This window comes from Rhopalosiphum maidis, chromosome 1 (assembly GCF_003676215.2).
Source record: "Rhopalosiphum maidis isolate BTI-1 chromosome 1, ASM367621v3, whole genome shotgun sequence".
NCBI classification, from domain to species: domain Eukaryota; kingdom Metazoa; phylum Arthropoda; class Insecta; order Hemiptera; family Aphididae; genus Rhopalosiphum; species Rhopalosiphum maidis.
In genome coordinates this window covers 12,512,870-12,539,682 of record NC_040877.1, presented here as the reverse complement: position 1 = coordinate 12,539,682, position 26,813 = coordinate 12,512,870, and the positions used below count along the sequence as shown (strand labels likewise).

The 26,813-nt window shown below is 30.6% G+C and overlaps 3 protein-coding genes across 3 annotated transcripts; all 3 read right to left on the bottom strand.

Annotated features, from left to right (window-relative positions):
- Nucleotides 1-4,379: 4,379 nt before the first annotated feature.
- Nucleotides 4,380-6,209, bottom strand: LOC113556667 (glycerol kinase 2-like). Its single transcript, XM_026961797.1, has one exon. It carries the CDS (start codon nucleotides 6,207-6,209, stop codon nucleotides 4,380-4,382), a length of 1,830 nt encoding a protein of 609 aa, XP_026817598.1.
- A 3,243-nt stretch (nucleotides 6,210-9,452) lies between these two features.
- LOC113556593 (odorant receptor 46a-like) lies at nucleotides 9,453-14,538 on the bottom strand. The gene is made up of 6 exons (XM_026961679.1): nucleotides 13,815-14,538; nucleotides 13,603-13,693; nucleotides 10,758-10,857; nucleotides 10,545-10,664; nucleotides 9,831-9,989; nucleotides 9,453-9,567 (listed from the first exon to the last, which is right to left on the bottom strand). Exons 1-6 carry the CDS (start codon nucleotides 14,536-14,538, stop codon nucleotides 9,505-9,507), a joined length of 1,257 nt encoding a protein of 418 aa, XP_026817480.1. The 3' UTR covers nucleotides 9,453-9,504.
- A 3,119-nt stretch (nucleotides 14,539-17,657) lies between these two features.
- On the bottom strand, nucleotides 17,658-22,769 carry LOC113560819 (elongation factor Tu, mitochondrial-like). The gene is made up of 8 exons (XM_026966910.1): nucleotides 22,571-22,769; nucleotides 22,432-22,484; nucleotides 22,166-22,367; nucleotides 20,200-20,366; nucleotides 19,846-20,131; nucleotides 19,560-19,778; nucleotides 18,464-18,761; nucleotides 17,658-18,039 (listed from the first exon to the last, which is right to left on the bottom strand). Exons 1-8 carry the CDS (start codon nucleotides 22,611-22,613, stop codon nucleotides 17,859-17,861), a joined length of 1,449 nt encoding a protein of 482 aa, XP_026822711.1. The 5' UTR covers nucleotides 22,614-22,769; the 3' UTR covers nucleotides 17,658-17,858.
- Between the last annotated feature and the right edge of the window lie 4,044 nt (nucleotides 22,770-26,813).

The window sequence follows — 26,813 nt, the reverse complement described above, 5'->3', positions numbered from 1 at the left end:
AACTATTGTTGTTTTGTTGGCTTGTCATGTCTTTGGTATTTTTATTTTTTATAATTGATTATAAACTTTGGATTTTCAATAATTTCTCATGAAATAATTTGCAACAATTCTTCAAAATTCAAATGTTTTCTATTTGTTTTAAGTATAACATTATTATTGTGCTTACATTTTATTTCAAAATATGTCTAAGTGTAATTATCATCATGAATGTCATTCAAATAATTTGTTTGAAACAACGGGTAAACAATTATTTTTATTACAATGTTTGAATATTGAATCACCTATATTTCAATATTTGAACAACTATAAAAAAAATAGATTCTTGTTCATTATAAACATCTAAATTCTAAGGTCTGGATATTGATAATTCTAATTTTTTGGAATATTGTACCATGTGTTGGCTCTGTATGGTTTTACTGTGTGAATGATACAGTTTTATTAAACTTATTTTTTTATGTTAGAACTTAAATAATAAGATTTATCTAATTTAAGGGATTAAAATCTTGTAACATTAATATTATGATACAGTTAACACACAATTCAGATACCAACAATGACGTATTGTCAATAAATAACAATTTATCTGTATCTACCCTGTCTCGAAAGGGAATAATCAGTCGGTCGACTGATTGTTGTCTGTTTCTGGGCGGTGGTCATTTAGGCGAATCAAATTATTTTTACCTATATGCGAGGTAAAAACCTGGTGACAGACTGACAGATACAGATGATATTATTGCTAATAATTATTAATCATTATTATCGAAAATTAAAATAATTAATTGTTGAATGTATATTATGAGCATTTTCATACAAAGCCAATAGATTACTTTAAAATGTACTAATTATATTATATGCAATTTTATTTATAATTTTTTGACCGTAGATTACAACCTACCTATATAATAATATTATTAATATTTATTTTTAAATAAGACTTATTATTAATTAAGTATTTAAGTATAAGGAATTATTCACATTAACATATATCTATACCTAATTATGTATCTATAATAATTATTGATTAAAATTGTGTTTAATATTCATATTATGTTGTATCAAAATTGTAATAAAAGAAATTAAAAAAAAATTTTGAATGGTTTGTTTTTTTTTTTAGACTGTACTATCAGATTATTTTTGGGTAACGTTCGTTTAGTATTCAATCTACATATTACCTACATGTATACCACACCGGTGCTGTAAATGATCTATCGAAAATTTATCACAAACCAGTAGTTTATTCAAATTATTAATGTTAACTATTAGCAGTATTAGCCATTAGGTAGGTAATTATTAGTTTGCTACTTGTTATGACACTCCATAGAATATATTGTTACGTAGACTTATATATTCCAACACAATAATTGAAGGGAGCTAGTTATGAAATATAATAACAAATAACAATATTAGGATACTAATGAGGAAATACTAATAATACTACTAATTAGTCAAAATGTATTATTATTTATTTCAACACTCGTTCGATTCAAATATAGTCGAACAATTTAAATATTATTATATTTGTACTCGCTATAGTATATAATATGTGAATTGTATATGCTATTGATCTATAGAAGAGTGTATCCGTAGACTGTAATATTTATTTTCAGTAGAATAAAAAAGCTGATTCTATAGAGACGCACCCCCGTACCATTTAACATACTTGAATAATTTTAACGCACCCCCCGCGGGTAGGCGAAAAATTATTATTATTATTCGAGGAAAATGCTAAATTATTGTTTGGCGAGGGAACAAAAACACTCAGACGACTGCATTATCAACAAGTGAATTTTTTAAAATAACAGAAGACCACTTTTTCATTTTGACACTTACGAGTATATGGTTTTAATATATCCTTTATATCTCTCTTCAAAAATCTCTTTGTTACGATGTTTATGATTGAAAAAAATTAAATCTATTTTTATCAAACGGTCTAAGTTTCAGAAATACGTACAACGTTACGGTGATTCGACAGGTGAAAAATGATCATGTATTGTCCAAGTTCTCACCCTACAGAGTCTGTACACGAGTAAACCGGTAGATAAGTCATCTGAAAATAGGTGTCTAGTGTCCATCATGATGTATATGCAAATATGTGAAATAAATATAATCTTATATTCTTATATAATATAAATACCGAACAAATCGGATAATATAAAAACATAATACCTATCATGTAGGTAACACAAGTATTTTTTCTACCTAATCTCGGTAGGTGCGCCCTAAATATTATACAATATACAGTAAATAAATTAATTGAAAAGTCAGTAATCGTAATTCGAAATATAATGCAGATATTGAAGTTCAAATTTTTCAGTATAATATATGATTATGATTAATAGCCTACCTTTCATAATTTTCTAATTACAAAAAAGTCAAAAACCTTTAAAAAATGTTTTGATTTTCTTTTTAAAAAGAAAAATTAAAATAGCCATTTTGTAGAGTTAACTATTTGTAATTTAGAAAAAAAAATTTTTGAAATCTGTTGAATTTTAAATGTACTAAAAAACTTCTATTTAAAAAAATAAAAAATACAGCATAATATTAAGGTAGGTAAAATTGTATCGTTATTGTTATTAATACTAATGGTAGGTAATTCAAACCGTAACAAAGAATAGGTACACTTCTCACTGAAATTGTATTTAATATTTGCTAAACATTATTTATTTTTATAATATTGTTCAATATGTTAACTATTATATACTACTAATTAACTCCTTTGTGGTCTAAATGACTAAATCAAGACAGTTTAATGTTTAAATATGTTGTATTTAAATAATAATTTGCCTAAAATTTTTTAAAAGTACCTAAATAATAATGCTGATATTAATATTAATTATTCTTTGGTAAGGTTTTGATATAGTGATATGTGTCAATTGTGTCATTAATGTCAACTAACAAAATAATAAATATTATTGTTATTCATTGTAAATTCTTAAACATACATTATCTTGACCGGGGGCACCACTATAGCGGTATCGCAGCCCACTGGGTATTAATTATTGGTGGCCCTGTTTATTATGTACCATTGATATTGCTCGGCTCAATTATATGCTGTGCCAGTACAGTTAAAACGAAATAAAAATAGAATACTAATAATTGTTGAAAAATATTGTATAAATAATATATTGTTTTAATCTTGATCGATATTGTTGACATTACTTGATAGACGACAGTTGTAAGATTATAACTACGGATTAAAATTTAAAAATAAATGTATTACTGTCTTATTAACTTCTCAAGACAGTGATATAAATATAAATTACATAGTAAAAATCAATCTCACATTATTGATTTTGTAAATTATTTAAGAACTCTTAATTTTAAACTCCAAATAATTTATTGATTTTTAATTAACTGCATGCTAACAGCCTATTTTAATATTTTTTGTAAAAACGCCCTAAAAAAATAAAAACTGTGATTATCGATCTAAAAATCAACTACTATGATGTCCTCGAAAAACGGTTTTTTTTTAAAAAAAACTACATTACTAACATGCAATATCTGGGCGAAAGAGTAGGTTTTTAAATTCGAAATTTCACAACATAGGTATCGATCATGTGTGTTTCAGAGACGATTTACGTATTTAAAAACGTAAATAAAGTCAATTTTAATATAGGTTAGGACATATTACAAAGAACCTTTTATTGATATTTTTAAAGTTGAGGTTTAAACAGAAATTTTTGATGAATTTCTACCAATAAAATAGTTTGTAATTTTCAAGAAATTCTAACTTGAAATACATATAAAAAAAATATTGTTGCAATAAATTTTCGATATTTTTTAATTGAAAAATGAATAACCATTTACTATGAACTTTATAGGCATTTTCAATTATTTTTACCCATTTAAATCTCAATTGTCTATGAAATACATAAATAATACATTTTATGAAATGTTCTAGTTTTTGTGATTCTTCGTTTATAAATTAATCAATTTAGTCTAAGACTTGTAAAATGTAAAAATTAGTGTACCTATAGTATTTTCAATTTACGTCCATGCCCCCCCCCCTCCGGCGTGCGTGCAGACCAGAGTTTGGGAAACGCTGTTATAGACCAAGGAATCCCTCACTGTTTAAATACAATACGATCGTGTGTGGACACTGTACCGACACTACTTATTAATTAAATTCTAGGCGTTAGTGTTACAAATGTTTTATAGAGTAAAAAATATCGTTTTTTTTTTAAAAAAAATTGTAGATAAATGTCGGATAAATGTTTATTCGATTTTAGATCACAAATTTAACTCCTCTATTCCGATGTTTTCCTTTTAATTTTATCGGAACATTAAATTATGTATAGTTAAAATAATAATGTGTCAGTAAAAATTGTGTGATTCAAGTCTATAAATCGAACAAGCGTCAACCTCGAGCATAAAACCGTTCACGCGGATTCGCACACGGTGTTGTCGGTGGCGGGCGAGCCGTCGCCGATCGCGTCGCGGTGCGGATGAGTGTTTGGCGTAAAATAGCTGCGCACGGCGTAGAGCAGATCGTACACTTTCATGCTGTACCAGTAACCGACCCGGCGAAGCACGTTGGTCAGTCGCGAAACGCCTGTGCGGCCGGGCCGTTGGTCGGCGGACGCCGTCGCGTACCGGTCTCTCAACTCGCGGCCGTCCACGGCCACCCAGCCGTAACTCCTGCGCACCGCCTTCGCCCATTGACCGTCCCACGCCGACCGCTGTTCGGCCGTGGACGTCGGCACGTAGTGGACGGTCTCGTGCCGGTCCGCGTACTCGATGTTCAGCGCGGCCGCTGCCATCCGGGCCGCGCCGGTGACGGCCATGTCCGGCCGGTTTACCGCCAGCCCGTGGCCGGACACGTCTGCCAGCCGCCGCATCAGGCCGTCCAGCTCCGAGCACGGACCGTCCACGTGCACGGGTGCCGCGAGTGTCGACGCCGAACCGGCCACCACGCACCGGACAATGTCGTTGGTGCTGTGGCAGATCGAGTCGACGGCCGCGTCGATCAAGTGCGCGCGCCCCGTGCGGCCGCCGATGCCGCACACCACGGGACGCGCGTCCGGCCGCCCGTACGGCGCCGACGGCAGGCCACCAAACGCCGGCACCATGTACGCCTTGCGGCCGGTCTTCGCGGCCGCGCCCCCCGGAGCGCAGGCGTTCATACACTCGTCCCACGACTTGGCCAGTCCCATGTTCTTCAGCCAGTGGACGGCGTCGGTGGCCCCGGACACGGCCAACAGTCCGTACACGATTCTCGGACGTTTCCGGTCGGCCATGTTCGGTTCGCAGTAGCCGACCACGGGTCTCGGGCCCCGGGCCGGTTGTCGACGGGGCGGGCCGCGGTCGTGCGCGCCCAGCGCGACTACCGTCCGGTCGGCCAACGTGACGGCCACCTGTCCGCGGCGGTAACACGCCTGCGCGTACAACGCGGCGCCCGGACGGGCCATCGTCACGTGCACGGACAGCCCGTACAGGCGGCCCACCACGATCACCGCGGTCGACCGCTTGTCCGGCCGGCGGAGTGCCGGCCAAGAGGCGGCCGCCAGACCGCGGGACCGCATGGCGTCCCGGTCCCAGCACAGCGTGGCCAAGTTCAGCAGTCCGGTGTACGAGGCGTTCGTCACGTCCGTCTGGTACGTCTTGCCGGCCGTCAGCTTCCACGTCAGCCACGCGTCCAGCGTGCCGAACCGGCGGCTGTCCGCTGTGCACTTCACGGCCGCCGACCGCTGGAGCAGCCATTCGGCGGCCGCGGCCGTCCCGCCGTCGGCCATCCGGGCGTCCGACCAGTGGACGAGGTTGTGCACCGCCTTGCCGGTGACCGCGTTCCACGTCACCAGCGTGGCCATCTCGTTGGCGATCGCCACCGATTTGATGTACGTGACCGGCGTGCCGTCCCGACACATCGTGTCCACCGCGTCGGCGGTCACCCGCAGCACCGCGTCCCATACGACGTTCGCGTCTTGTTCCACGTGGCCCGGGCCAATCGGCGGTTCCTTCGCCTCCGAACAGCTCACCCGCTGACAGTCTGCCGAGTCGTCGGACGGCGAGTGCGGCCGATCGTCTACCTCGACCGACTGATGTGCGTTCGTATCATTTCTCTCGACTTTCCGGCCGTCCGGCTCTACGGTTAATAACGGAAACGTCTCCGCCGACGTGACCACTTCGCTACCGTCCCTGTTCGATATTACCGTGAACCGTACTTGGTCCGACTCGACGGACAGTACTGCTATGGCTTCTATTTGCTTCATTTTTTAGTTACGACGTCTGCACGACGACATATTGGAGTTCTGATGTTTTGATTATGTTTTTGTTTACTTGCTGCTATGGTGCGTCGAATGTAAACGTGTGATTTGTACACACAGCTTATAATATGATAATGTCAATACCTGAAAAACGATGAAATATGTCGATTGACTATAAAATAATGATAACGCGAGTGCTTTTTAACCGTCGTATTTTTTAGTGTCTTGACGAACACGAAATATTTACAACTCATCCAATCATACTTACAAAACAATATGTCACGTATTTTCGTTTAAAACGTGTAATACAATAAAGAAATAAATAACACTTTAATGTTAGATGCCTATTAATATTTAATACCTATTGTTAATCCTCCTTAAGGCGACGAAACCTAGGCATTTATGGAACATTGTTATACACCACAATAATTGACTTATGTCATCATTTATGGCTTTTAATGTTTTTTTACACACCATTTTTAATGAGGCACAATAAAAATGTCATTTAATAGTTATTACTACAATATTTTTGACTGATTTATGCATTTTATTATTTTTCAATACTTTTAATATCGTACATAAAATTTCATTTATATGCAATTTGTAATTCATCATTAGATATAAATACTGCTTAAAACGTTTTATTTTGTGACTAGATATATTATATAAGTAAAGACCGGATTTTGTATATAATGCTTGTTCATACTTTTATAAGCAATGACACGCAGTAAATGGATTTACATCAATAATAATACCTACATAAATAATATTAAAAATTTTTATTTTGCATATTTTGGGTACAAGTACATATTTTCCTTAAAAACGCATGTTTTTGCATATTATGTATAGACATTTAAATGTTTTAATTTTGTTTTATAATTTTATACACAATTATTATCAATACATTTGGCCCACAACACAGAAAATTGAAAATCTTTTAAAAAATATAATATTACGTTTCCTTAAATCATTATTACTTATCAGTCGGTAGATTGGTACTGCCTATGGTGCCAGACGGCGCCTCCAACTATCCGAGTACGACTACAAAATAGTTTTCTGAGCAAGCGCTCAACATTCTAATGCCGACTGCTTATCACGCATACGCACGATTCAGGACTTCTACTTCAGACACTAGTTTCGTAGATTTCGAACTATAGAAAAAACATGCAATTATAAATACGGACTTTTCGCTGATCATCGGGAATATGAAAAACGATAAGCCAAATAAATACTTATTTTTACCATTTTACCAACACCTTGCAATAGCACGGTAACATACAAGGCAATAAGAAAAATATTATTGGATACAAGTATTACGAATCTAGTCTTTGAGAGACAAAATAAATGTATTAATCATAAATTCGCTGACCAGTAAATCATTTTATTTCAAATCCAGAATGGTTATAGCACCGAAGCGAGTGCACAGGCGTATTTTGACACAATTCACCAAATTAAGGAGTTTTGTGTACGCAATTAAACTAACGCATTTTCAACTATACGTTTGGAGGGGTTGACCACACTTACTAGTTTTGAGAGAATAAGGAAAATGTTCAAATATATTTTCAACGGTACAAATATTACCATTGTAGTATGTTATATACTATATAGGGAGCAAGATGTATTGGAAGAAAAAGTTAGGAAACTGAAGAGTAAACCAATAATTCAGAAGCGCAACTAGGGGGGGGGGCTTGGTTGGCCTTAGTACTTAACTACGTACAATATATTATACAAAACGCAAATTAAAGAAATAACGTATAAAAGTATAATCGGTATAGTATACTTTATTTTGTGTTCGTCTAATCATTAAACTTACGTAATACTGTAATAGATCAATTCATATAGCTATATAAGTTTAGTAGTTACTAGTGAGTATAATCAACTTTAATTTGTTTAAACTTGTATTATATAGGATCCTTATAATTTGATATTTCGCTCTTCCTTTTTGCACAATCATTGTATTTCGAGGAGATTTATAATTTATTAAACTTCTGTTTGAAAATAGTATTATTCTATTTTTTGATTGAATAAAAATATAAAACAATATTATCGTTACAAAAAATGTGCATAGAAAAAAGTAGGTATATAAATACTATAAATAGGTAATATAAGTATGACAACCATCCAAAAACGATTGAAATATCATTCAACTAACATTCAAGATTTTATTTTATTTGGTAAAATATAATATTAATTTTATTATACACTATAATTACACGGTAATTAGGTATCTATTCTATAGTTTCGGTTTCAACTTTCAAAAGAAGATAACCAAAGCGAGTTTTCTCGTTTATTAATTTATTATTATAATTATATAACAAGTTCGGTGTGAAAATTAGCATTGTCAGCCAGTTTAGCTGTACGTTATAACGTATAGGTTCCTTTTCCCTAATCTAAACTGTTAGGAATGTCATTTTTATAAACATTATTATAAACAACTAGATTCATTGGATTTTTCAATAAGTCATATATACCATAAAAATACATGCCTAAACAAATTTAGATGGCCAACACATTATAGCAAACTAGCAAACACCTATACAAATGTAATATATTATTTGAATTATATATAGTATATTATTATATATAATATTATACATTTATACATGATATATATATATATATATATACCTATATACATATTATAGATTATAGAATAGATATATGTAAGTCATTACTCATTTTATAATAAGTTATAAACATGATAGGACTTACCCAATTCATTGCATATTGATTTTCATATCGAATATTTTTATCTTGTCTATTTCGTCTAACATTATCGATTTATTGTCATTTGTCCATACTACAGAACACGGACTTGACAGACTAATGACTTTAGTTCGATGTGTACATTCGGCAATAGTGAACATATTATAAAAACGTGTTCATTTTATATACCATTGTCTGTGTTAGCTATTTTTACAATGTCTAAGTGTCCAAGTTCAAAATGGTATCACTTAGAAAATGGATTAACATGTATTGTTATTTAAAGTTTTTCCAATAACGAATAAATTATATATTTTTTCATCACAATCATAAAATATATTGTAGTTTATTTTTTTCCATCATTAATGTTTTAATTTTATAATTTTACAATAAATAAATATACTTAGCTGTAATAATCAAAAATTATTTTGCATATTTTGTGCTTTTTATGTGCATAATTGAAACTTTTTAAGTGGATATTTTAAAATTGTAAATGCATATAAATCCGGTATTTAATAATAAGTTATATAATGTTATGTGTTATGTCCGAACATTCGAATACAAATCCCCACTACTAGTTTCGTCATAATAATATAGCCTACGTCTTCTTTGCACACATCTTTTCCAACACTGATAATATTGAATACGTTGTCCGCATGATCTATACGAACAGACGTAAAATCATATTTTTAGCTTTTAATGCATTAAAAACATAATAATAAAATGCATTGTAAATTCGTAACACAATTCAATTTGATTGCACGAGATTCGTTAACACAACGAACGACGTTTGATTTTATATAAATTAGATACGAACAACGAGTGAATAGTTATTCAATATAAAATATGTAATATCGTAAAATTATATTCCTTAAGACATGTCTGTTATATGCATTAAAATAAGAGACAAAAAATTGTACGTACATCAGTAAACATTTTGAAATTTACTATTTTATTATTCGTCACTTGTAGTCTCAGATTTTCGGCGTTATTCATACGCATGGCATATAATAGTAGAATTTTATGTTGTACACTGCTTTGCGTCCAATCACTGCTGTACAGAGCAAAATTTATCGAATCTTTCTAAAAACAATGTGAAAAATGACGTAGAATGGTTGTGACAAGTCGATAAAACGATGAGGTATTAGATATTAATTAAATATTAAATCGTTCGTGATTTAAAGAACTACAGTAAAGTACCAACAGACTACACACTATTTTAAACTTTAATACTAAATACTAACGATATAACGTAAACTAATAATAAGGGCGTTGAATCGATCTGGTCGTAGTCCGGCCGTGTTGTATAGTGCGTTGGGTTAAGGCGTGTGGGTAAAAAGCACAGTGCGAACGCTTTAATATAAATTATCATATAATGAATTAAATAGGTTTTATTTTTTATTTAAATAAAATGAAAACGTATGACATTACTTGTAAGTTTCGACAAGTAGACAGACACGTATGCCTTATGCATCATAGAGCAGTGCAAATATATTACCGTATGGTATATACGTGTATAATACATTAAGCGTGTACGACAAATATATAAGTTTTAAATGTTATACAATTATTCAAAAACTATTAATTATTATACGTAATAAAAATAATAGTTTAGATTTATTCAGCTATGTAACGTACTTGTTGGTTGACATCGTTAAATAAGTAGCAGATAACATAAATGTGGAATATAAAGGTCGATTCCGCTGCAAATAGTCTTAAGTTCATCGCAGCCATTAATGATATACTATTAAAATAGTTCTGAATAAAATAAAATCGCCACCCGGTAAATATCCGATTTCTCACATATAATGTATTTATTTATAATAATAAACTAAATAAAATAAAATTTACCATCATTATGATACAGGACAGTAGAATTATTATTAAAGAATCAGAAGCTAATTGAATAAGTACCACAGGTTGAATTACTCGGTAAATGTTTCTCATGTTTCTGTAATTAAATTATTTTATGAATGAATCTGAAGCATAACAAGTTTAGTGGAATAAAAGACTATATTGCAGATTGATATTACAGTGAAATTTGATTCCTGCAGCTGGTAATTTTGTAAATGATGTAATGTAATATTCTAATATTATTTATTGTGTGATTAAAGATCTCGCCGAAGATAAAAATTTAATATAAAGAAATCATTAAAAAATTGTTATAATAAAAAAAAATTAAATTATTTAAAATCATAACTAGTTATGTAGTAGTTCTATTAGCATAACTATCGTTAAAATAATTATCAGAAGCTGAGATACATGGATACACGTCAAAATATCGCAAAAATAAATATGTCGTTGGTACAAAAATATCGCAATAATATAGAATTCGTGACAATTTAAGTAAAAAAAATATTTTAGTACAAAATAATTAGTACAGTCATATATAATTAATAATTTTATAATACATAGCGTTTTATTTTCATTACAAGTTAAGTCATATATCTAATTTTAATTTAATTTATATTTGTAGATATTGGGAATGGTGTGATATACCACGTAAGTAGTCGTAAACTGATTTATTTCTATAGTCATCACATATTTTCTTCAGTTTTATCGTGGAATCTTTATATTTTTTTTTTCTTTGGCGGTTCAAATTCTGCAGTATATCGTTCAATTTTGAAACGGTTTAAACTTTCTTCTTTTTTTAATGCAGTAATTAATGCCCAAATCGATGGATGGTGCGCACTTAGCGTAGAATTAAAATAATTATGCCAAACTTCGACCGAATTGTTTGTTCGTAGAATATCGTCGTTTAATATTGAATAACAATTCCAAATTGAAAATAAAGGGGCTCTTCTAGTTCTACGATTAGGTCTACCGATTCATATATCTTCAAAATAATCAATTAAATTTGATTACATTTCTTGTTGGTAAAATTGAGATTTGAGTAAAGTTTCAGAGGCGGACACTATATCATTTTCTGGAATATAAGCAAGTGCAGCTAGTTTTCTCAAATTAAGAGCAAAATCGGAATCATTTGAATATTTGGACTGTAATCCGTTGGACTGTATATATGTCTCCAAATACTTTGACATAAATGAAAAAAACAGCCCTTTATATCGACTGAAGGAAATACACATTTTGCAACATTCATTGCACCTTTTTCGAAGTCGAACATAATAGATTTTGGACTGAGTTGTGGATGTAAGGATTTTAATGCAAGAAATATGCGTTTATAAGTCTCTTCTCTCTTATTTGGTAGTAAAATATATGCAGTTGGTACGACATTTGAATAACAAACTCCGTGTATTGTGTAAAGTTGATTAAAAATATGAGGTGAACACGAAAAAGTGCCATCCGCCAACCAATGTTCACATATTTACATTAACTTTAAATTTGTTTCAGTTGTAAAAATTAAAAACCTATCATGGTAACCGTCATAACTAACGCTATCATACTGTAAAAAAGTCTCACCATTTGTTGTTTTCTTGTATTCGTCTGGTATTTTAAGATTGTTTAACGATTTTTGAATAAGTGGAGCACACATGTTTCGATTTTTCGAATTCGCTGAATAGTACGCTTTAATTGATTTTAACTCGGTAGTTGTCCTGCTGCGCTTTGTGTAATCTATAATATAATATAATACCAAACGAATACTGTCGTGTACGGGCGTTCGTACATGAAGCAAACAAATTATTGCTATCTTTAAATAATAAATATTGCGATAATAATGACGCGCGAGATTATTGATGTGCTATGAAATGAACCACGACGTTATTTCCGCGATATTATTACCGCGACAATATTATCGCGATAATTTGACGAAACACCGAGATAAATAATAATGTTGTCAAAAAGTATATTTTAGATGATAAAAGAAAATTATTGGTATTTAAAACGAACAATTATGAATATTGCAGAATATTAAACTTAACCACCGGATTTTAGATTCGTGTATTCGAATAATGTATAATTTTAAAGTTCTCAAGATATAAAATAAAAGTTAAACAACCCATATTTTCTATTTGTATGTGGACACCTATTATATGGCTATATATTATTTTAGTAGCAATAATTGCGAAAAATAAGAATAAACATTATCTAGGTCTAAATATTATGAGATGAATATTTAATACGACTCGTGAAATAAACTTTAAACCAATACCGGGTCATAATAATATTATAGGTTTCATAAGCGTGTGCCTAAGCACGTCCTGCTGTAATTTTGCATAGGCCGAAGTGTCCAATGTCTCAATCAAATTTCCCATACATATATAAATTGTAATAAATATTCTTTAATTACCAAAATCAGTTTTAGATTTTATTTTTAAAGTGTATTTGAAAAATTAATATAATTCACTTTTTCACTGCGACACTGTGTGCACTCTATTATTGAAATTGAAAGTATATATACAGTTAAAGTATATACAGTACTGTAAAATAAATATTGTTATGAGTCAATTATAATTGTGTCCTGAGAAACCAATTGTTCGATGTTTTACTTGTGATTATATCTATCATTATTATAACATTATTTATTTATTTTCCCTTTTTGATTGTATTTGAACTTTAATGTTAACCCGCCATGACTAATACTCTCTATATGTGGTTGTGTGCAAATTGTATTTTTCTATTTTATGTATATTAAAATCATATTGAGTTAAAAAAGTCTATAGTAGTCTTAATATAGAAGGCTGATAATAATATATGGGCACTATACCTACTTTTGGTGTCTGCACACTATACTTACTCAATGACACGTTGTTGATCGTAAATTATACTCTTAAAATCAAACATCATTTCCGATTCATTTTGATGTTTAACAATTTTTGTGCGATTATCTTGACATCATATGATACGGGAATGAAAAAAAAATGGTAATCGATATAGACGCGTAATTATTTATATATCTTACGATTATAACAAACTAAAAGTATACATATTTGTATAAGCATAACTTACTCTTAACATCATTGCGTGTAATTCTGAATGTACTAAAAGAATTTGCTATAGTCTTTAACTGATACTTGAACGTAATACTCGTCGACATCAATAGTACATCGAAATTCATTGTGCAATGGCCCCATAGGATCAGAACGATAAATTCTATACAGTAATAAATCATGAAATTGTCGTTGTAGAATTGATCAGTGACAGGGAATACGAAATTCATTATGTTGAAGCGGTAATTGTAAATCTTGTTTTCGACTTCTGCTTTAAAAAAATAGCTTGTGACAAATAACGGAACAAATGCCCAAGATATTATAAGATTCATCCACATAAACATAATTAGTATCGAATATAATTTGGACTTCATTTGGCCATCTTTCAGTATGCGTCGATCATGATATTTATAAGACAAGTCGTCGATAGATGTCATCTGTATGCAGTTCCATATAGTATCTGAATTTACGATTGTGAAACAAAGTTTAGAAATCGAAAGCAGATCGGATGTAAATAACATCGAATATAGTATTATTGTATTGATGTCGTTCAGAAAATAAAATATGTTTAAAAAAAATGCAATCATCGCTGATACCAGGATCGACATTTGAACTACCGACAGGCATTTAAACACATTGTGACCAAAGATTTTTGGACTTCGCGAATCCAATAAATGGTATAATCCAGTAATTTTCATTAATCGAGTATTGATCATTAAATTGTCCTCGTTCTTCGAAGCCATTTTTGTCCTGGTAAATATTCAAGTGTCATATTTATTTAATTATTAAGTATATAATCTAAGTGGATTTCAAAGTACTTTTCTGTAGGTACATATTATAATATTATATATTTACAATTTACATAAAATATCAATAATTCGTTAAAATTGATTGATTTTACTTTTAAAGTATTTCAATTATATTGTTACTATTTACTATTATATATAATTTATATACCAATCGGTATCTCTAGACAGTCTAGACTATATGAGCCAAATAGCTCAAAAACTACTAGCTACTCCAAGATCTTCTACAAACGTTAAATAAGTTGTGTGTCAACTTACCAAAAAATAGCTAGATATGACAGTGTTTAGAACAATCAGACATGTACGTAGACAAAGGATTAATGACTAATAGAAACTGATGAACTACCTCATCAACCGACCAACTAGATAATCTAGGTATATATATAATTTTAGGACCAGTATAGCCAATATATAATTACATTAATTATACATGAATATCAATAAAAATAAATGCACGTATTATTCACGATTTTTTAAATATTTAAAATAGTACCTAATACCTATGTATATTTAATTATACGTGTATTCAATTGAATATTCATAAATCAACCTTTAAATATAAATGTATATACGGATTTAATATATATTATACGTAAGATACATTATAATCATATGTTTGAAAGCTTAATGTCACGGTAGGTTGGTTGAACAGCGATAAGGGAGGGTTAGTGTTTTTAAACATTTTAAATTATATGAAACAAAGAACAATGACAAATATAGCAACTTCGGAAGAATGAACGATCAATACGACCATTAGAGATACTTATACTGGCTTGCTGGTATTTGGGTTCTCGTTTCAGGATCTAGCACGGCAATTAGTGGTATAATTATGTAATATAAGTACCTACCTATTATTATTTATTATAATTATATAAAAATATTATGTTATAATATAGTATATTATGTATTTTATATTGACGAACCAAACATTTACCGGGCTATAATGTACATTCACGTGATCACCAGTTCTTGGCATGAATAATGATAATGTGCTGCTATTCGTCTTTATAAAAAAGTTATGTCAATTTGGAATGAATCTGATTTTTAACGTCCAGAGCACTCTTCATTAATAATTTAATTTTTTTTTTATTATTAAATTTTATTTCTTGTAGAATAAAAATGCGTTGGCTATATTTTTGGATATAATAATCCTTATACCATTTTTGACGTATATAATATGTATAAAAAACTAAAAAGAAATTAACGAGTATAAATATGACAAAAGTTGGGCATAGTATAAATCAGAAATAACTTGTAATAAAGATGTTTAAATGTGAACAAGGGTTAGTTATAAGAAATTAATTTTCAAAAACATCATAGTATTTTTTTAGAATTTTGGGAGAACGAATTTACGAATCACAATATTTGTGTAGTTAAATTGCCTATCCAGTACGCCATATTATCATAATCTTATTGTAAGAAATAGAATAATAATATTATACAATATAGCTATGTAGCTATGTAGGTAATATTATTAAGACATCGGGAAAGTATTGTCGTGAATTGAAATATTCATTAAAAATTACAATATGTCATCGCTCTCGATTATTTTTTTAAACAGATTTGGTTTTGGCTTTTGCAAAATATAAGGTATTTGGAATCTGGTTACTAGTTGATTTAAAAAAATAATCATGTTTTTTAAAATTAATGTTTTAATTTTTAAAGTTATAACTTATAATAAATTGAATACAATATACAAATAATTTTAAATCAAAATAAGTGAAAAAGAAACAGTACTACTTAAATTCAAATAACAAATATTTATATTTCATAATAATTTTTAGAAAAATTAAATAAACGTACTTACTTGCTGTGCAGAATGATTTTTTTTAAATAGTGATCAAAATTATCTATTTTTTACTCTAAATAGAACCAGCTGCAGCATGACTGAGTGTCAAGTAAGCTGAGATTATTTAAAATCATTTAATCTCAGTAAAATTGCATTTGTTTCTTAAGATAATATTGATCTAATAATATAAACATAACACCATTATAGGTGATAAGTCCAACATGCATAAGTAGATACTTAATAATTAAGCATTTGAGCATATACTCTAATTGTAATGGAATGAGACTTAGGTCGCGAATAGTTGTCAAGCGGTGGTCAGACAACACCCATTTGTCAACCCAACCCCACCGTGTCAACTATCTGTACGCCTGATGTGTAGCAAAGCCACACCCATGCCCACAAGTTAGTAACCGAGGTCTCATCTCATTCCAAATAGACTAAAAGTAGTGGTAATGCCATACCCTTTCCAAGAAATACTCTGAGTTTATAATATTATTATACTTAGCTCGAATTTCACTTATAAAAATATATGTAATATTATAATTTAAAAGTATCAAATTGATTTTAGTTAGTAAACATATTATTATTTGTCTAATTTTTATTTGATAATTTAAAAAAAAATTATAAACAATAATATAAATCTGGGAAGTAGTACTACTATACAGTATATGTTGGTATGTTACATAGTGTATTACTTGGTATAACTTGAAATGCCTATAACAATGTTTTATGTTTAGGTTATTATAAGAACAGTTTATGAGAAAGTTAGTATTTTATCTTCAAGCCTCAGCTATTATAATTGAACATTTTAAACCATAAAATAATTTCCAAATTTTCACACTCGTTGTTTTAGTTCTAGTAAAGACAAATTATAACATTTTTTTGTACATTCCTACAAAATTAAAGATCACAGCATTTTTTCCTTTACTTAATATTTGCAATGGCAAAAAAAAAAATAAAAATTCACATACATTGTAGAGTAAAACCAATATATTCTCATTATTCTACAAACCAATAATATTAGCCTATGGAAAAATATTTATAATAGTAATTTAAACAAATCAGGAACAAAATATGTAAAAACGTGTACACATGTTAGTTATTAGAAATTAATTTTTATAAACACAATTTTTTGTTCTTAGTTTTGTTAAATTATGTATGAACCTAAATTACTTTACACTAAAATTAAAATTTTATTTTTGCATTGCCCACTATTATAATTCTGAAGTAAATTTTTTAGTTGATACTCAATAACACAAGATAAACAGTTGTTTTAATAAAATGTATTTTATTTTTTTAAATACGTTCAAAAGTACAATATAACTATTAAACGTATAATAGAGCTTACATTTAAATATATTAAAACTACAATATTATCAATAATGCACTTTGTGAGAACAGAGATAGACAAAATGATAACTTTATGTACATACTGGAGTTGCAGTGTCATTGAAGAATACTTCTTGACTTATTCGGCATTTTTCTTTTCTCGGGCTTTCTTACCTTCCAATAATCCTCGCCTTTCATCATCTAATAACCTTTTCTTAATTTCAGTAATCACTCCAGTTCCAATTGTAGCACCAGCCACACGCAACGTGAATCTCTGTCCTTTTTCTAGAACCATGGGTCTAATCATCTTCAATTCAACACTAGAAAAATATAGTTGTAATTAATATATTTAATAAAGATTATTATTATTACAATACCATAAAATACTAAACCATACTTTTAAAAACAAACATAACATTAACAATTGATTCTATTTATTAAGCATGCCAAAATTCTCCTAATATACTTATATCACCTTTCTTATTTCTATTATTATTATACATAAATGAAAATTGTTTTTTTTTTTTGGCAATAGCCAAACGTTCATATCTGATGTGTTTATTTGATTTCAATGTTTACATTGATGTATTTTTTAAAACCATATTATAAGAAGTGCATTAAAATATAATGTATAATACAATAAAAATAAAAAATAAAATATTAACAAGTAAAGTAATTTGTTTAATTAATCATAATTTCTAGTGGTTGTGTTAATAATATTGTAAAAAAAATGTTTATACTTACGAGCAATCTTCACCAGGCATTACCATCTCTTTGCCAACAATGTTCAATTGGCAAGCACAATCCCAAGTCTTTGAATACATTTGCAATTGTTGAAAAGGTACAAGTGGTTTACCATTTCCACCTTCTTCTTTGTTTAACACATATACTTGAGTTGAGACAAAGTCTTGCATTTTGACAGTTCCTGGTTTAGCCAACACCATTCCACGTCTCAAATCATCACGTTTTGTACCCTTAATTAAGGCTCCCAGTTGATCTCCTGCTTGAGCCTCTTCAAGGATTTTGTGGAACATTTCAATCCCTAAAAATAAGTATTTTAATATTGATGATTATTTTACATAAATTATGAAATAAAATTTTAAACATACAAATTGCATTTATATATTACTGTTGTAATGTATTATGTTGAATGCAGTTACATAACTCATGGATATACATTTTTACTATTTTAGTGTTTGACTATTAAGCATTAAAAAATAAGTATATCAAAATTAACATCATTGTAAGGTATTTACGTAAGACGGGTTTATTTATATTTTTGATAAGTTCAGGGAAGGTAATAAAAGAAATAATTATTATGAAAATATGAAGCAATAACATGTTTAAGGCTCATGGTGGGGTAGTAATCAGTAACTAGTCATTATAATAATATTATAAACAAATATATAAACATATTGTTATAATAAAAATAAATGTTTGAACAAAATATTATTTAATTTTATCCCATGACATTTTAATAATTTGATATTAAAACAAATAATAATATTATACAATACTACAATAGTTTGAAGGCAATTCATCTGATTTTTAAACTATAATCAAAAGGTGTGAGTAATGTATAATAATATATATTATTACTTAGAAATGTTGGTTAGGATTTATTAATATAAATTAAGATTATAAAATCATGTTAATATATTTTATTATACGAATCTATGTAGATAATATTATTATGATTAAAACATGAAGTAAACGAATATATTGCTGTCTATCTTCTCATTTAGTAATAACTGATACTAAAAACTGTTCGTATATTAGTACATATCAATATCTTTATTATCAATGGTGAACTTAATTATTATACACTAAATATAATTACCAGTAATTGTAGATTTTATAACTTTGTTATAACCAACAAATTCACATTCATTTCCTTTTTTAATTATGCCTCGTTCCAATCGGCCAGTTACCACTGTACCACGTCCTGGAATGGAGTAAACATGTTCTACTGGCAACATGAAAGGTTTATCTAAATCACGAGTTGGTTGTGGAACATATTTGTCTACTTCATTCAGTAGAGTTTCAATAGCTTTTTCTCCTACACATAAAATAATTAATTACATCTTTAGAAGAAATATAGAAAAATAATATTTTAATTGTATTACCAATTTCAGGTTCTTTTCCTTCAAGGGCACACAGTGCTGAACCTTTAATAACTGGCAAATTGTCTCCATCAAAACCCATTTCAGTCAACAGTTCTCTAATTTCCATTTCAACTAATTCAACCATTTCTGCATCAGCTGCATCTACTTTATTAATGAATACAATAATATGACCGATTCCTATTTGTTTAGCTAATAATAAATGTTCTCTAGTTTGAGGCATAGCTCCATCAGTTGCAGCTACTACTAAAATAGCTCCGTCCATTTGATTAGTTCCAGTAATCATGTTCTAGTTATAAAAACATTATAATAAATAAATACTTGGTAAGCTAAGTAAATATTTCATTGATTTGTTACTTTAATGTAATCAGCATGTCCTGGGCAATCAGTGTGGCTGTAATGTCTAGCTTCAGTTTCATACTCAACATGAGCAACGTTAATAGTGATTCCACGGGCTTTTTCTTCAGGTGCATTATCAATGTCAGCATATTGTTTCATCTTGGCCATTTTTTTTGATGACAAAACTAAAGATCAAATGTCGTATATTAAATAATAGTATATTTAATAAAAACTAAACTTAGTTAAAAAAATATATATACTTATTGAAATGTTTGAAATTGGTAAGTTGTAAACCAAATATTAATTTATTTTAGTATATAATAAAATATTTTTAAGTTACATATTAGGAAGAAATCCCAATTTTAAGATTAGTATCTCACTTTTTTAAATGGTTGTGGGAGCATTATGTTGTGTATTCGCAAAAATTCAAAATATTAAGTTTTTTAATTTTATTTATATGATAAAAATAAGTATTTTTTTTCTATACATGGTTTGTGGCTAAATTATATAAAATTGATAACCATTGAGGCATTGCTACTACCATTATTAAATCATGAACTATAATTACATATACAGTAGAACGTCAATTATCCACATCACAGAATTTTTGTACAAATTTATTTTTTGTTTAATTTAATTTAGTTTTATCGTGTATATTATATATATTATGAAATGTGAGATTATTTTATTATTTACTATGGCTTACTCTAATGTATCATATTATTGTAGATGCATTATTCTCACTGTAAATTAGTTTTTAACTTTATTTTTAATGCTTATTTGATTATCTGCACCCTCTGCCTCCCTTGGTCACAGTTAGTGAAGATAATAAACGCTCTACTGTACTCGTAAATATAATATTTTTTTTTTTATATAAAAATAACTCAAATATTAATGTACGATTAAATATTTATAATATTTAAAAAGAAGTAAAATATTTATCATTTTATCAAATATGTTTTAGCAATTCCTAAATTGTTAAGAAATTTTTCCCTGTTTGCCAAGGAAATTATAGCTACACTAGTTTACCTATTGTATTATATAATATATTCATAATTTGGTCAAATATTTTTAGTTATTTATAATTAACTTATAATAAAAACAAATAATAATATTGATGATTGAGGAATTGGCTAAAATAACTAAATCGAAAGATCTTTCAGAAATCTTCCAAAATCTACAAAAATCGATATATTATCTACTACTATTGATTTTAGAATATTCTAAAATTAATGCTACAACTAATCAGAAGAATAAATCTACAGGACATGCTCTGCAACAGTAGTAGAACTTTTATTTCAACATTATTGGCCAAAATGAAAGTACGAACTAGTCCGACGGACTAAATTTATCAAGGACTTAAGAATTAAGTAATAGCAATGATTATAAATAATAATCAATGGTAGTAGTCAATTGAAATAGGAAGCTATTAATGATACTATAATGTGTAATAAAATATTAAAAATGATACACCTGAGGGTAGTTACATTAATGTTTTGCCATCTATAGGTAATTTGTATATAATTTAAATAAAAAATAATAATATTTTTCTTGCAATTTTCATATTTCAAACATCAAAAATCAAAATTCATATGGATTTTTATTTTAATTAAATTATGTATTTATTTGTATTGTTATAAATGCTATTTAACTTATTTTTATTAAAGGAAATTTTAATTAAGGGTCATTTCTTATTTTAAAAATAAAATCTAAGATTTAAAAATATAGTCCATTAGGAATCCTATTCAATTCTATATATATTTGAAAAGATGATAAAAATATGGTAGATATTCAAAAAATCAAGTATTATTGTATTTAAAAATTGATTAAAATTATTTTTTGTCTCTAAATGTGTTCTGGAATATAAGCAGACAATCAGTAATAAATATTAAACCTTGAATTAAATTGATAGAAACATAGTATGCCAAATATTATAATAGGTACATAGATACTTTACATCTATTCTGTTAAAATAAAACATTACTTTTAGTGATGGCAGCTGTGAGTGTGGTTTTGCCGTGATCTACGTGTCCAATGGTACCAATGTTGCAATGAGGTTTGACCCTCTGGAAAACTTTTTTCTCTGAAGGTGCAGCATACATTCGAGCACAACCCACAACCGGACCGATAGGATTCTGTCTTCGCAAAACGTCGTTTAAGCATCTCTGCAGGGGAACATTGTATTTCTGCGCAAAACCCAGTCGGTAATGATAAATAAAAAAAATTGCACGCCCAATAGCGTATACTCACATGCAGTGTCTGAAAGTATCTGTTCAGTTGTGCTGGTGATTTGTTCTTGGGCACTGGAAATAAAACAACGATAAAAAATTAGATACAATAGAAAATTCAAGTTCGGGGATAGTATTGTAAGAAAAATTGTAGGACTTACGAGTGTAACAGATTAATTTACTGGTCTTCAACATTGTGGCCATATATTTGCTTGGCAATGACGTTTAATGAGTGGCCGACTGGGCTGATTTTATCTGGGTATAGTTATGCTTATGGTATATCATAAAGTTGTTAATTAAGTCGAACCCGAAAAACGCGTGTGGTAGAAGATTGTAGTAAATTATTTTTTCTATTATCAAATGTCGGTGTCGGCGAATGAACATATCGTCTTGTATCGCCTTGATAATATAAATTGACGAGCATGTGATTTCAGTATTCATGGAAGAAAAAACGAAAAACGAAGGATGACAACAATAAAATTACATATGACCAAATGGCGGTAAGACGGCGTCGTGTTCAAATAGTTTTATAGTCGCGGTTGAGATTACAATTATAAATATTTGTGTAGTAAATAATAATCTATAATATTATAAAAGTACAACATTATTATAACGGTATATATTATTATTAATCAATTTTATAAGTGTAGGTAATAATTAATCAACGAAATTACACACCAACACGGCTACCCGGTAAGTTATGATTAACATAATTTTTTAAAATTATTTTAGACAAATAAAACAACGATTTTAAATATAGAAGAAGCTACCAATAATTTGATGTACATAAATATAATTATATAATTTTATCTTTAAATCTTACAATTTATAAATTTACTCTAGTTTTAAAATAACATTATTTAATGGATTATTCTGAATGCAAAATTTCCTATGTCACTTGTATGTGAGATAGTCGACAGAGACAACACTTGCAGATTTTATTATAGATTTTAAAATGTAGTCAGCAAATTAATAAATTTATATCCCCCCTCCCTATCAATTTTTCTAGCGCCAGCCCTGTACACTTTTTATATAATATCTTAATAACTTTAATTTTATCAACCGTTATATTAGGTATAACATGAAATGGCATGAACATAAAAGTAAAAAAAAGAATCCTTCTAGCCTTGTTTATAAGAAACAACTATCTCATAAATTGATAGATCTCAATATTTAGATACACAGTTCAAATAATACATAAAATTAGTTATTAGGTTTAAATTTGACAAAAATACGGATCAATTTTGATTTGGTTAAAGCTTATATTATATTATTAAGCTGTATTACCTTTCAATTTAATACTATTCAAGGTGTCATTCAAACTAATTTGTTTGCAATCGTATATGTTTCATATGTGCGGTTGTGTGAAGTATATTTTGATTAGAACAAAATTATTAAAAAAAATGAATGGTAGGTACTAAATTAATATAAGTCTTAAATGCACAGGTCTTCCAAAAGCTATTATATAAGTTAGTAAATGTATGTACTCAAGTCCGTTATTTAAAAAAAGTAAAATGTTTGATTTTGTAATTGTATTATACTATTATATGTTTTCTATATATAAGTACTCGTATGTGTAATGCTTAATTGAAACAAGACTTATAAAGTCAGTTTTGTGTAGTTATTTAAGTAATACCAAAATTCGCTTAATTGATGAATCTGTATGCACTGTGTTATACTAACAAGGATTTAAAAATGCACGATTACATTTGCACAAAGTATGACGTTATCTTTTAAATTAAATTTATAAAACAATTGAATATTTGTCTTATTTACAACATAATACCTATTATATTTCCAATGTAAGCAGTGAGTTATTATTAACCAATCATACATCTTAATATTGATTTAAATTAAATAATTAATTTGTTACATTTTATCTTTTTCACATATCAATACATTTTCAAAAAAAAAAAAAATATTAATAACTTTGAAGTGTTCATATTAAACTATTAATTTCAAATAATCAAGTCATCACACCAAGAATATTAATATTACCTAATGGCTAGTTCTACATTAACGAAAAAAAATTTATGTAATAAATTCTAAGCTTCTTTGTGTAACATTGCACTATCATAATGTAATATATTTAATTATTTATTATTATATAAATATATACATAATATATATATATTATATATATTTTGTATTTATTAGAAACATAAACATCTAACACTTTCGGACACGTTATACATAGGTATAAACTATAAAGTAAATGCGACTGCAAACGTCAAAAATATCCTTATTCATATTTTATTAAATAATAAGCGTAAATATGTTAAAAATCGTGCGGCCGAGGAGGGCGCGCCCTCGAGGGATAATGTAGAATTTGGGGGCCCTAAAAAGGGCGATTTTATGTCTTCCTCACGAGACAGCACCGGGTCGAAATTAACCGCCTGGCAGGGAAGAGAGTTGTTGATCAACGCGCATTCAGTAATGTGGCGTGATGCAGCGTACACCTAACCCTACGCGACGGCACTTCGAGAACGTTCGTCGGGCGTCATAGGTATGACGATCCCGATAATCGATTAGCTCTGAGCGGTGCACGTCGATATGACCGCCGTCGGTCGTGCAGTGTAGACACACTGGCAACAGGTCATCACTAAAGTCGGCTGTGATAAGGCTGTCGGCTAATTCTGTACTAGTTCACGACGTTTGGTCGACAATTCTATCGTGAGTGTTTTGGCTGGGGGAACAAAATATTTGACCGGCCGGCTTCGGCGAGGACATTGGTCTGGTGTGCGACGCCGAATCGGCACTATCGCCACTACTCGAGCCAGCTGAGGCGAACAACCAGATAGTGCCCTGCGCCTGTGCGCAGTCTTAGTGGCCCACCACATTACTCCCCTCCAGCCACAACGTGCCGTAGACCGTGGTTACCGGGCGGGCAGTAGCCGATTAGCTCGGATCGTCGTCACGCGTCTAGACGGGTGAGGATCGGGGTGAGGAGCTTCGCGTATGTTCCCCGTCGATGCTATACCGTATTGCCACAAGCGGTGTGATTACCTTGAGCCATTCAAAAGGGCTAGGACCGAAGGGCGCAGGTACGGACAACCGCGGATCGCACAATTTGGCGGAGCGCACAAAAAGATTTGACCCGTCGGCGTCCGTGAGGATATTTGTCTGGTGTTCGTGGCAGGTCTGTACATAGACGATAATGTCTGCCGGCGGTCACAGCTGGGTAGAAGTAGGCGAAGCTAGGCGTCGATCAGTTGACACTACTCGAGCTAGTCGAGGCGAATAATCAGATGAGTCTTATGTGGCCCACCCACCACAGTATCGTCTGGTCTGGGCGTACTGCTACGAACCGGCGTAGTCGATGGTGTTCGTCCGGTAATCGGTATCTGCTAACCGCGAGCTTCTTCCGGTTACTGTTATTCTCTTCTCTTACTTGGTTCACCGCTTTGTTTCTTCTTATTCTTCCGCTGGCTTTCTTAATTCTTGACAGTTTGAAAGTTGAGAGTAGACTGCATCCGTATTTATACCCGTTGGCGTCAGTTATTAGGACGTTGATTAATCTATATAGCGTTGTTACTATGACGATGAATTACTGGCTGGTTACTGTATTATTCTCACTTAATAGTTAATACGTAGTATTTTTCCTTATTATACTTTTGATTCTCTTTGGTATAGAATTGTATATTTTTTATTAGTTCTTCTACAAATATATGTATACAATTAATAAAATAATAATATGTATATATAAATCTGAAATACTCAAAATTATTTAAATATCTCAGGTAAATTTATTAATTAAATATAAATTTAGAGCAAAACTTAATTAAATAATACCCAAGTTTGTAAGTACCTAAGTTATACATTTTTTTTAAAACTTAGTTGTGACTTGCGTCTTATCTCTTATAGTTACCTATATTAAATGTTGGTATTAAAGTATAATATAAATAAGGTAAATCGCGAGTGCAGCGAGATACTATTTGTAATACCTCGTAAGTGGATGGCCTCTCGTAGTACACCCGCATGTGTTGTCTCTGTCTTACAAGTGCGTAACATAGTAAATTTATGCTCAGCAGATCATGTTTAGCTTCGTCAGTTTAAAAATTAGAGTAAATCGACCTATTATGAAACTTGATGGTAAAAACATTATCTGTGTTTTTGTAAGTTGGTTTTTTACGCTCACTAGGTAGTGCTGTAGTTTGAACCATTTTATTTTTGAGGAGGGGGGAAATATTAAATACCACAAATTATTAAAATGTAAAAGTCTAATTAAACATTACCTAGTAACTTATATAAAATGATAAAATGTTTAACGTTATATTGTATATATTCAATATTTTTATTTAATAGGTACCTACCTAATATATATAATAATATTATAAGTTAGTATACATATTTATTATTTTTAGTAATTTTTTTTTTGTATAAAAAATTAATCTACGTAGATTA